Source organism: Apteryx mantelli, chromosome 1, assembly GCF_036417845.1.
Source record: "Apteryx mantelli isolate bAptMan1 chromosome 1, bAptMan1.hap1, whole genome shotgun sequence".
Lineage (NCBI taxonomy): Eukaryota > Metazoa > Chordata > Aves > Apterygiformes > Apterygidae > Apteryx > Apteryx mantelli.
The window spans coordinates 197066344-197079920 of NC_089978.1; the positions used below are offsets into that span (position 1 = coordinate 197066344).

The 13577-nt window shown below is 36.3% G+C and overlaps 1 protein-coding gene across 1 annotated transcript in view; it reads left to right on the top strand.

Annotated features, from left to right (window-relative positions):
• The window catches only part of PTPRZ1 (protein tyrosine phosphatase receptor type Z1), a 140182-nt gene that overhangs the window by 61025 nt on the left and 65580 nt on the right, over positions 1-13577 (top strand). The window contains exon 3 of the mRNA XM_067289962.1: positions 13203-13382. Coding sequence (XP_067146063.1) covers positions 13203-13382 — 180 coding nt within the window. The remainder of the gene's footprint in view (positions 1-13202; positions 13383-13577) is intronic.

The following is a 13577-nucleotide window of genomic DNA, read 5'->3' on the forward strand; positions in this document are numbered from 1 at the left end:
AGAACCTAGAAGCTCTAACATGGTTTGATCTTAACATGGATTGGCACACTATACATGTGTCTACTTTTGGGGACATTTTGGCCTGAGGGACCCTCTTTGATAGCTGATAATTTAATTCATGAAATTCCATGTATCATCATTTTAGTTACGGCTGTCCAATTCCTAGCAGTATGAACAGAGAAGATTTTTACTGTGGAATAATTCATTAATTAAAAGTCTATTGTTCAAGATAACTTATACTTTTAAGATTGTTTAGAATAGCAAAAGTTTTTTTTTTCTTTAGCATAAAATTGATACTTGCCACCAAGAGGGGAAAGGAAGGGAGAGGAAGTAGTAGATAAAATTTCACAGAATGAAACTTAATCTTCATCTCCTTAAATAGAAGCCCTCCACAAATCTAGAACGGCTGGGATTCTTGAATACTAAAGGCACCTATGTCCATCCGATCTCCCTTTAGCACTCCTTGATTTCCCTGATATGAATGGTAGCATAAGCTAACACTGTGGCAGAAAGAAAGTGCTCCTCCGCACTGGGGAGAAGTTTGATGGTTAGCCAATGTTAATGCATGAGGAATACCATGTCTTCCTCTTGCTTCTGCCATAGGAGGATCCTGCTTAAAATAATAAAAACCAAGAAACATACTTTTAATTTGTCCAACTCTGGTATAGCACACTAGATCTCTTCCTCCTCAAATGGCTTAGTGAAAAGAATTAAAGAATATATTTGATAAAATAATAAAAAAGTACCCTACATTTGATCCTTAGGTAACAATGTGAAGAAAGAAAATAACATATGCTCCTCTGATCCTCTTCTATTTTTCTACTTGTAGAAATGAAAGGAAAAAGTATTATTTTCTTCACAGAGGAAATAAAAGAGAAAAACGATGACATAAATCTTCATAGAAGTTGATTGTTCTGTGTATTAGCTATAGATGGAAAGAAAAATGCAGGTGCCAAGCCATTAAAGAGTTCAGTGAATTTAAAGGAATACTGATAAGAAAACTGGAATCCTCACTGTGGGCCTTTGACTCGGAAGGAGCAGGTTGGGCTATAGTTTCTATTTCTTTCTCTGTACAAACTATGCAATGACTTAACTCTTAGTTTCAGGAAAAATGATGCAAACAGCAGGGCTCCTAACAGCAGCAAACCCCTTTAGGACATGTAGCACCACAAGACTCACAGAGGGACGAGAACTTACTAGCTGACTGAGGTAGGTGTAAGACCACAAATGCTCAGAGATGCGTGGGCACAGTTGCCCAGAGGCACATTGAGTGCATGCCTCTTTAGCAGTTAATGCTGCTTCCATCCATTACAAACATACTTTCTACTGCAGGATAAAGTGGAAAAGCTGTGAGGATAAATGCTATTAAGGGACTGTGAGTTCCGTATCTGAGGTGAGTTATACCCACTGCTCATTTGCTTTTAACAATGTATAATTAAGAATAATTGCTCGGCACTGAACGTAACTCTGAAAGTTCTTAATACTGAAAGATTTTTAAAACCTGGTTAGGCCTTTTTTTAGATTTGCAGAAGAAAAAAAGAGATTCATACAACACATTTTAATTTGGAAGAAATTCTACTGTGTAATTTACATAATGCTGTTGTCATGTCAAGCCTGGTAAAACCCCACTCAGTGGAAGAGGTGATAGGGAGTATTTCTGAAGACACAATGGTCTCAAAAAAAGGAGTAATCACATAATAACATTCTTGAAATGTAACATGGCACATTATCAGAGGAAGAATCCTATATACATCCACTGATATTGCTGTTGCAGTTCTGAAAGAATCAGTTATAACGTCTACAGAAAAATGGAAACATAACAATAACACTGAAATTATGCTTAACCCAGTGTTGGTCCAGAAAGGTTTGTGGAATGCTGGGAGGGGGCTGGGTTTTATTTTCTTGCCACTTATATATTTTTTATACATTTAAAAATATTCAAGTTGTCTGTCCAGTCAAAAAAACACTGATTTTGAAAACCCAGGTCAAAAGCAAACTCAGGGCATCATTAGAAACACGAACATTACAGACCGGCTAGCTCAGTGATACATTTAATTAAGTGATCCATCTTAGTGACTTTGAATTAGAAAAAAAAGGACAAAGTTGCTTAAAAAGGGCACACACAGAATCATAGCTATGGGTGTATGAAGCTCGTTTCCTCAAACATAAGGATTTAAATTTCTTGTGTATTTCTGTATTCCTCTAAGAATAATGCACTATTATTATTTACGAATGTGTAACCTTTTCTTTTCCAGTCATGCTGGTTGCCTAGCTACGGTAATAGCTTGTTGCAGTACTTTCCAAAGAGTCCTTCGCTGTTGCTTTAAAAAGTTAGTGCTCATTAACATTTTCAAAAGGGTTGTCTTTAATTTTGGGGAGTGGGGGGGGGGAGGAAAAGAGAGAGTTTTTGCTATTGCAATTGAAGTTCTTGCTTAAGAGCCATTTTATGAAGTAGAATTGGCTTTGTAAGGTAAAAAATAATATACAATAGGGAAACGTACTTTAGCACAAATACAGCTATAGCTCTGTGTAAGAAATCCATTTGGCACAGTACAGTACTATAAAGCAAATTCCTGCTCATCATGTCTTCTATCCTTACCCTTATGCAAACATAGTATCTGTTAAAATTCCTGTTGAAGTATGATAACAAAGCCTGCCAATAGATGCTAGAAGAACTTGCTTTTGTATGTTAGTATGTTGTTCTGGAGATATGTAGGAGCTTCACTGTATAAAAAAATTAAAGCTCTGTAATATGAGAATCTGGGGAACAAAAAAAAGAGAATTATTTTATGCTCTTTTGGACATAAGGGTAATATATCTGCTGGCAGCTGCTGGGGCTGACTGAGCAGTGATGTAATCCAGTATTCTTTTTTATCCTTATATTTGTCTTGCTTTGGTTTATTACTGTCTAGTCCTTGCTTTTCAGGATCTTTTCATTATTTTTTAGAGTTGAGATAAATGCCTTCTTGATATTCAAGGGTAAATGCCAACATTTTCATGGTTATTTGTGGAATTTTTGCACCCAAGGTTTCACTAGTATTATTTAGTAGAGATTTTTATGCGTGCATAGCGTATTTGATCCAAAGCCCACTGAACCTACTTGGCATTTATTTATATACCTAACAGGCTTCGGATCAGAACTTTTGACTGTGGCTGTTATTAAAAATATTAGACTGGTAGATAGATCAGTACTGACAGAAATTATTTTCATCGGTGATAACAACATAATAGTGCATGTATTTGGTAACAGGAAAAAGTGCTTTTGTGCTATATCAGAATACTTTTTCATAAAACTAAAGAAACTGCTCATTAAAAGTTAATGTTCTGGGAGGGAGGGAGGGAGGGAGGAAAGCAGGAAAGATGGAAAAAAAGGAAGGGAAGCCACACCAAAATGGGAGAGAAAAAGAGACCATTTTCTCCGTGAAAACAAACATTGTTAGATTTGTTAATCTGTTGAGAAAGTGAGAAGGAAATGGCAGATCTCTTTTTAAATACATGGCTGCATTTTGTTTCTGTACTGAGTGCCTGCTTCTAGCACACAAAATCATTTCTAAAATACAGCAGAGTCTACCTTGTAGTAATGAGGAGTGAAAGCCAAGACTGTCCTAGTGCAATTCATTAGACTTAAATGGTGAACTTCACTCTGGTTAAAATGAAGTTTCTTGCCACTGAAGATGGGTTTCTTTGTGCTCATCTCCTGGGATAACATCAGCTATCACTTACCAGACAGATGCTAAATGCTGCACTTGATTACTGCTTCCTCTTTCTTTGCTCTAGTTGATGGTCCTTTAAAGAGCGTTTTTTGTGGTCTGTTTAAAATTGGTGCAAGCTACATTCTACATTCTACATGCTTTTTGTCATACTCAGCCATTACATTTCAAATAGGCTGTTACTTATCTGCCATAGAGGAGAGGGAGAAAAGAACTCCATTCATCCCCCTATTCAGCAATAGAAGAATGATATATATCCATTTCTTCTCTGCAGTAAGGGAGTAAGCTTTAGATTTGCTTCCAGAAAGAACAGCTGAACTGTGATGGGGCTGTTCCTGCACTGGAAAGGTTTTTTGCCTGTATCTTACAAATCAGATAAGCTTTAGGGGACAAAGTGGCCATCCCACTTTCTACATCCTTCCTTAGTAGAGGTATGCCCTACACCTCAGGAACAGGTAGGGAGTCCTTTCCTTGTGGGAGACCAAAAAGGCCTTGGACAATGTCAACATCTAGTTGACATCTAGATCTATGATGTTCAGCATGAAAAAATAAATAAAAAATAACTAATAAAATAAATAAATAAAATAAATAAAAAAGCAACTATAGGGTGTATGAAACGAAGTCATAGGCTATGTTCCTCAACCTGGCCAAAAATCATTGCCTATTTCTTAAACTGAAAGTGAATCAGTTCCACATATTCCAGTTCTGTTTTCAGCTCTGATTATTTGTGATTTTAGAATGATCTTTGTCACTCAACAATGTTGTATTCAGTTTCATGTTCTGAAGTATTACTATAGGTAAAGAAAATCATTGCTACAACCCGACTTCCTGAGAGCAAGGTTTAGATATAATCAAGGCTTCCAATGAACTTTCCATATTGTCAAAAAAGAAATAAAAACAGAAGGCAGAATGTGTTTTTCCTTTTTTTTAACTGGGCATTTTCCCAATTGTCATTGTCCCAAATTTTCTGCTTAAAACTTACTTGAAAAATATAGCTTAGATCTATGACAATTATCAAAACTATGATTCAAAGCTATCAGAACTATGTTAATTATCAAAAATACTTGGCAAGTTTTCATTATAGCAACATGATTCTCTGGCAGCATTTATGTGCAAACTCAGGAGCAATGGGATGAGAATAATGGAGAAGAGGTATCTTAAGTGGTTGAGTGACTTTCTCCCATAATCTTTCCTAATCTAAACATCTATCCCATTGAGTGCACTGCAAATGGAGCATCAGTGATTATCTTCTGTATGTCTCTGGCATAGAAGCGTTTGATTATGTATTTTCTAACTAGCCAGCAATAGCCAGATTTATAGACGAATGAAAGAAGGAGAAGAGGAACAGCTAACAGTTGCTATATTGAAAGAAATCTGTCCATTGGCATTTATCTTCCTACACATTTTGCTCAGTAATTCACTTAGTCTGACTATGAATCATTTTCAGATTGATTTCCAGGAAGAAAAATCACCAGACAGCCACCTTATTTGTAGTGCTGATTACAGTTTTCCTTTTTATCTCAACAACTGTAACTTGATTATGTTTATTCTGTGGTGATGGAATGAAAAAAAGAAAATATTTTCTCACTCAGTTGGTTTTGTGTTATTTTATTGAGCAATGTCTCAGTGACTGGAGATGTGGAGGAAGCACAAAGTTTAGGTGCAAATAAGTAAGACAAAAATATGAAAAAATATGGAAAAATCCAGAATGTTTTATTTCATTTTATCAAAGCAAAAAGTAATTTTTTTAATCTGGAAACAAAGTTTTCATTTTGAACATTGCTAGCATTGAATTGGGGGGAAAAAGGAATTCTAAAAGGTTAAAATTTAAAAACAAATCCAAATATTTCATTTGAGGTTGCAAAAAATGTTTTCATTCATGCAAAACAAATGTTATGTTGTTTATTTGTTTTATTCTACTCAGAATATGTACATATATTTGAATTTAACCTTCCTGGCACCTATGTCACTGGACCATTATTTATTTTCTGCAAATGTTTTTGCAGAAGCATTTTGCAAACACACAAAATTACCAGGTTTCTGGAGCTGCTCTGGATAAAATTCCAGAAAGTTTTGCCACTAAAATCTATAAAAATTATAGGTCTGATGATCTGAATACAAAAAAATAAAATTAAAAAATCAGATTTTTTCTCACCTGAAAGTTAGATTTCAATAAGAGGTAAGTGATCAAGCATGTTTTATATGAGGAACACAGAAGATGAACATATCAGAGATTTGTGTTGTACCATCTTTCAGGGTGTTCTCCTAAAATTAAGTCCATATTTGTCTGTTTTGTACAGTGTGTATTGTCTTTTTGTGTGCATACATTGAAGTATATTAACATAAAATGTAGGTATGGTGATATTTAGATATGAAAATGACAAATAGGGTGCTAAACAAGATAATAAATTAGATGTTTTAGCTTACCTGAATGCATCTAGTTGCAAAGTAACAAGAATTTTTTGTTCATTTGTTTGCTTCATTTGAATTATTAAATCTCACACTAGTAAAATGTGTAAAAATGTGTAAAATACATTATTTTTTCTGTCACTGTGTATGTGCCAAAAAAACCCAAAACTGTAGGATAACTATATTTGGCTCCTGTTCATTTAAAAGCAAGTTACTTTATTAGTGTTGAATTTTGATGGCTTAAATAATATGAAAGTTTTTCAGAGTGGCCATGCAGTTAATCTTTGGTCTGACTCTCCTTAACATAACCAGTATAATTACTTTCATTTTTGAACACTTGACCTAGACATTGGCAAACAATCTCGTCTTGAAATACCCACAAGGAATCAAATAGCTGAGACAGGCATAATAATTGGCTAAGTTGAAAACTGGAAGACAAAACTCCTTCTCTGTAGCTGTAACTCTGTCCTGACAAGTCTTTTCACCCCTTTAAGTCTGGACTTTTTTCAATCTGAAAAACTTGTAGAAAGTTTAATGAGAGGGCTGTGAGAATCATCGGGGTTTTGGTTAGGTGGCCAAATGGGAGGAGGGGAAAAAAACCATGAAACCCAAAAATGCTTCTAATGCACATCAAGATGAAACAGATTTTTTTTTTTTTTTACTCAGTAATGTGTAAAATAAACCTTTCATTTCTGAAGACCAAAATGTTTCCCCAGAATAGAATGGTTCATGTTAGGACCACTATAATATGAGCTATAGCTAGAATCATAAGTCTGGTATTGGCAGTACCTCTCTTTTGGTCCAACTCTTCATGCACTCAATCCAAAATGTGAATTTAAATTACCCTTCTAACTTGGAGGATGAAAAACTGCATTGTACAGCTTTCCATAATAAGCTGAATGCATTAGCCATTATGATATGAGGCATACTAAGATGTGTTGATCTCTGTCTGCTCTAGTGATCCAGTTTGTATGCACAATCTAAATAGTGAATCAGGAACAAAGAGGTAAGAAATGAAGTTTGGTGTTCAGAACAGATTTTGACTGGACATCTAAATTTAAACTTTGTCCCTGTTTAAGTACCCACATCTTTTCATGGCCTTATTCCTGTTATCTTGGGTTAAAATGAGTTTACTCAAAAAAAAAAAAAAAAGAAAGAAAGAAAAAAAACACCCTTGAAATCACTTAACCCTTTCAAAGTGGTAAGTTAATAAGGTTTTTGCTAAGGCAGATCCATTTCTGGCAATCCATACAGAGGAGACATCCTTCATTCCCCATACACATTCAAACTCTCTATATAAAAGTAATCATATCATGGAAGAAGCAAAAGCTGATTCAAAATGAAGTAGAGGGAAAAAAAAATCCATCATCCTTTTCTTTTGTCTATAACATAAACTATAGGTTCTCATCAGTTTAATTTGCGAAATAGTAAGTGAGGTAGGAGCAACAGAAAACGAGAATCAGACTTATAATTATTTCTGTACCACCCCTTATTTTACTCAAGCTATATTGCCAATTCCAGAGGCAGTGTTTATACTCTGCAATGGATAAGAGTTGAGTTTTGAACTAAAACTATTCATAACAGTAATGGTTTTAGACTTTCAGTATTTCAAAGCTTATGTGTATGAAGTATGGCTTCTTTCCTTTGACATATGTTTAAAGCATTTCTTCTTCTGTAACTGCATTAACTTTAAGGCTTCTTACAATTCCTCAGGGCACACATGCAAAATTTACCTTCATTCACAAGAAACATGATCCTGAGACCTAAGAATGCAAACTCTGGTGTCAAAACAACACTTACTAAAAGGTGGTGCTTCCAAGTAAAACTTGTCTCCTCACTAATATGTTTTTCTGACATCATTATTAGTCCCATAAAACCAAAGCCTTATTTTTAACATCCTGTTTCTTCAGAAACTATATCTATGTTCAGTAAGAAGAAGAAATGCAGAGTGTTCGTTTCATGTATTCAGAATCAGGTTCCTTTTGTTCAAGGTTTGAATTTTACGTTCTTTGTATATATCTTCTACTGATTTAAAAGGGTATCTGTCATTTTACATAAATTATTTATTCCGTGCAGCCATCACTGATACATGGTAGTAAACAGCTATAGTCACAGAGGTGGTTTAGAGCCCAGTGGACACATGCATGGTTGCGTGTCAGCACCCTGAGAAACACCTCTCCTGGCAAGCTGCTGAGGGGACCACAGCCCACGCAGCTTCACAAGTGCCTTGCTTTCAACTTGCTTAGGTTACTGACACACAGAATTGTTTGACAGATGCTTTTATTTCAAGTATTTTAACAAAAGACAGAAGTGCAGTAACATGTTATAGGCCAGATTTTCAAAACACTGCAGCAGATAGGAGCGGAATACATAGCGAGAATTGGACTCTCATTGCAGAGCTGAGATCAGTGGGGCTAAGGATTTGCCACAGAGCTGCATATGAACAATTCCTAGAAAAAAAGGGTGGGAAAATTTTCTTTGAACATTCTGTCGTGGGCAAGAAGAGGTGTTATGGTGTAAGCTGTCTTCCATGTAACCTGTAATCCACTGTGTTCAGGCACATTTTCATTCATTGTGATTTGTCAGTTCCTTCTTTGGAGCTGATAGCTTTGACAAACATTGCCTTTGACAAACATTGCTCTGTCCACGTTTTGAGTTGTATCATGCACATTTTTATTCTTCTCAAATTTCTTTCTGAGCAAAGCACAGTTTGGGGGAATTCATTTTCAAAGCTCAGTTCCAACAGTATTTATCAAAATGGCTCGCATTGCTTTGATTTATGATTTTTCATTATAACACCTACAGTAAAACAATCTGCTCTTGTTTGAAAACATTTGGTTCTTTCTCTTTTACTTTAGCTTTCTGCAAGTCATGTAAACTACAGCAGTTTCACCACCTGCTGCCTACAGTGGGTGCATTTACAATACTGTTTTAGTTTAGATCAGGAGTGGACTTCTCCTGCTTGCTCTCCACTTTCCAGGCTTTGGTTCACAAGGCAAAGTTGTCTCAAAGTGTATGATTTGGATTCATCTCAGCTGAAATTAAACAGGAAGTGTGCACCTAATGCATTTCAACTGCTAATGGGCATTCAGCCTGTGGGACCACACAGAGCTAGTCGCTGAGGTAAAAACCTTCTGAAATACTGTGGACATCTGGTCCTCAGCACCACTGTTTCGCTCTATAAATCCACTTCTCTTGGTCTCCACTACTTGCTAACATAGACACAGCCAATATCTGCTATAACACTTGCAGGATTTATGCAAAAAAGTGTATTTTACTGTTCAAATATAATTTGAACCATCATGAATGAACTCCAGTTCCTTCTGGAATTCCCTGTATTCCTGCTCCAGGCAGGAGCCTTTATGTTTAATTCGGTTGTCTTTCATAATGATACAACTTCTCAATAGTTATGTAACTGTTTTTGCTCTTGACGTATGGAATAAACATGGAATCTTGGTCCCCATTAGGGAGCTCAGTATCATTTTTTCCTATAGCTTGTCCTACTTCAGAGAAGTTTTTGCATCACACTTACAAAAAAGAGCTTCCATATTGCCTGTGTTACTCCATGTTAGGTCACTTGTGTGTAATTCTGCAACTGTAGGCAATAATATTGTCCTTTGCTTATTTAGTTTTTCAGTTACACCAACTGCTGGACCACAAAGAAGAAAACTGATTAAAAGTTGTCAAATACTTTTTCAAATTTGCCAGCAGGAACATTGATTTGGGAGTTTTGGTTAATTTGTCTTAGTGGGAAGTCTTGTCTCTTGTCTTTTGCAACTGTGAAAGTACTTTTCTTTTATTCTTGGCTGATTTCAATTAACGTTCATAGAACTACAATAGGTATTTTTGTTTTTGTCAACCAGAGAGTAGCAGAAACAGTATTTGCATCTCCTTCATATATAGCATACACAGATTAGCTTCTTACCATGACTCACTGGCAAGTGTATTGCAACATGTAATTACATGAAGATCACTGTTCTAAAAGTTTCTTTGGGGCAGGAGGATTTGCAGATGCCATAAGATTTCAGTAAGGGGCAAACTGCAAAGCTCTTTATGAAAAGAGAATCTTTTTTGTACATTAAGTTGCTTGATTGATTTGCCATTGTTTCTATGTAGAAGAAAAAGTAGAATATTATCAAATCTTTTTTAGCAAGCCCACCTCATAGGATTGAGGTCTTCCTGGGAGACAGGAAAGAATGTTCTTCATCAGACCATGCCTTCTAACTTCTCAGCTTTCTTCCTGGCAATGCTAACAATACTTCACATCCAGAATGAAAGAGCAAACTTCCTCATCTGGGCCACAGGCATTGCTGTACTGCCTACAGCCGGCGTCCTGCATACCTCCACATACCCTGAGTCAGGATGCTGTGATGGATTACAGTGTTGGCACAATACTCTCTTCTGGGATGTGTGAACATTACTATTGTTATCATTAACCTTGCACTAGGGATTTGTTGTATCATGTGCTGAGGCACAGATAGTAATAAGACTACTGACTCAAAGAATTTGCATTCTATATATAACAAATCCTGAAATACAAAATATGAAACTAGGAAAAGTGGAAGGAGATTATAATTTCTTTAATTTTAGTATGTTTGTTTTAATTGAACTTGATAGTGGATAGCAGGGAATTTAAAGGGAAAATACAAAATTGGGAAAGTTTACATTCATCAAAATAAACATGGAAGAAAGTGCCCAAAAGTGCAGAGAGAGAGAAGCAAGTAGGATTCTTGATCAATTAGAGTGTCACTGGTGGAAAGAGCAGAATAAGGGAAATGCATGTTGGAAAAAGATTCATGATGATATCCTAAAGGAGAGGTTGCATGTGGGCAAGGGGAGTGGGTAGATCAGTGGAAAGAGAGAGGAGATTGCTTCTCCCTGGGGCAAACTGCAGGAGCCTCTGGAAATCATCGGCTGTGGCAAAAGGAAGGAGTGAAAGGGGCACCACACAGAGTGGGGGACTCAGACTGACTTCAGAGGGGTGGCCGTGGGCAACCAGCCAGGCCAAAAGCAGCAGTGCCTTTCAGAGAGCCAGGGAGGGGTCTGAAGAGTTTGCTACAGCTTGGAAAATCACCGAGTTGGCTGAAAACAAACCTGGAAACAAGGGCCTGTCTGAAAGGATGCAAGGGGCAAGCCGAGAATTGTGTACAAATGCTTGTTACTTCTGTTCTGTCTGACCCTCTCTGAAAGCTCTGCTGTTTAAAAAGTTAATTATTTTAGCTTATATTCAAATAAAATTGGATTTCTTGGGTTTAAAAGCCATCAATAATTGTTGTGAAATTTGTTATAGGAGATCTTAGTGGATTCATCTCCAAGTTTTGGTTGACTTGGATTCAAAATCTGTTCAGGGAAGCTTTTGAGAGAGAAAGTGGAATATTATTAGCCACGCTTTTCTTATGACAAATACATTAGAAATCAGAATCTTACATTATTTGCCCAAGTGATAAACTATAACTCATAGTTAATGTCCAGGAAAAGCATTACTTGAAGAGGAGCTGGAAAGCTTACACAGTATGATATTCCCCAGGGGACCAGTACAGCACCATAATCCTCAGCTGCAGGAAACTCAGATTCATAACATTATGACTAAAACTCATTTTGGTTCCCTTGGATGTTATGCCTAACAGTTTCTTCTGTTCCTGTTTGAAAGATGTAAATGAGTTTACAAACCATCTGACTCGTGGTACTGCTGGTGTGGCAAGGTGATATTGGTAACTCGCTTTACTCAAAACTTCTTGAATAATTTAGCTCAACTTTGTTTCTAGGTAGCTAGCTATCCAGATGAGCATCTTGTATTACTGCCTATTGTCATGGTTACAGTATTGGCTGCATCTCGTCTCCTTTTCTGAGTCTTCTGTGTGCAATATGAGGCCTGTCCTTGCCTGGGGTACAATACAGCAAATCTTCCACTGACAGACTGGGATGTACTACAGCAGCCTATAAATGAGCACTGCCTCATTTCAGCACATCTAATAGCATTCAAATGTGTGCATTGGATGCACTAATATTAGCTCTTAACTACTAGCTAACTGAAGCAATTATATTTTTGTATGTCTGTACAGTCAACCTTTGGTTTTAATTAGCCTCTTGAAGTGTTACCAGAATTACCAGGAAGAAGTACTTATTTTTATATATGTGTGTGTGTGTGTGTATGTAAATACACAAAAAATATAGAATTATATATATTACTGTATTATATAAATATATAATCAAAAGATTCTCAGAACAGTTTTGAGCCCATTGCACTGATCTCTTGAGTACCTGAGCATTTTTCATGGAAAAATTTGGTGTAATTCAAGGACCTGCAGTTTATGTTCATGTTGTCTGTGTATAAAATTGTCTGCAGTGAAATGCCATGATGGTCTCCTGTCCCCTGGCAAATGTGCCCTGCTGAAGCGCAAGGCTTCCCATCCGCTCTTGTCTGGCTGCAGTGTAGAGAAATGTCTGGAGAGCTTATGCACAGAGTCCTCTATGGGCAAAGCCAGGCCATATATCCACGCTCTCTAGCCATAGCATCACTAACCTTTTCCCTTTTCAGGGTGAAATCACTTTTCCTTCTTTCATTTGCATAAGGATTTTTTAAAGATCTTACTGCTTTTATTTATTTAAAGATCTTATTGGTTGGTTGACTTCTGTGGGCAGAAGAGATGTTAGCAACATTCTTATGATAAAAAGAGCTGTCTAGAAAGGAAGATTTTGCAGCAGCTCCCAAAGATTTTTGAATTACAGTTTGTTTCATCTGAAAGTTTATTTCATTCCTGTTTTATTTTTTATTGCTGTATATTGTGTGTGAGTTTTTCTGTTTTCTTCTTTCCCTGGGGATTCATAATCGTATATGCTTCATTTTTAAAATGGTCAAAATAGTGACCTAATTCTGAAAGTTAGAGTGCAAGTTTTGTGTGCTGAATATTAAGCTACTCATGAGGCCTAAGAAGGAAAAGTGTTCTGATCATAGATTGCGAACTGTGTCTTAACATTCCTATATTAAAAAATAATAATAATAATAGTATTTAGAACCAGTTTAGGTTTTAAATGTCCCATTCAATGTATGTAACTGTTTACTCCAAATGTTTATATTTCTAGGAACTCTGAACCAAAAGAACTGGGGAAAGAAATATTCATCCTGCAATGGTGCCAAACAATCTCCTATTAATATAGATGAAGATCTTACCCAAGTAAATGTGAATCTGAAGAAACTTAAATTCCATGGGTGGGAAAAGGAGACTTTGGAAGATACTTTCATTCACAATACTGGCAAAACAGGTAGAAACTCAGATTTCATGTGTGGAGTTAAATGAGTCAGAAAACTGATATAAGACAGTCAGCCAAGGGCTCTTAATGTTTTTTTCATTTTCCATTTTATTTTTTCCTAGTAGTTGTGTTTCTGAGTTCATCCATAAAAGAAAAAAACAGATAATGGCAGTGGCCAAGAGTAATAGAGAAGTCACTAAAACAGAA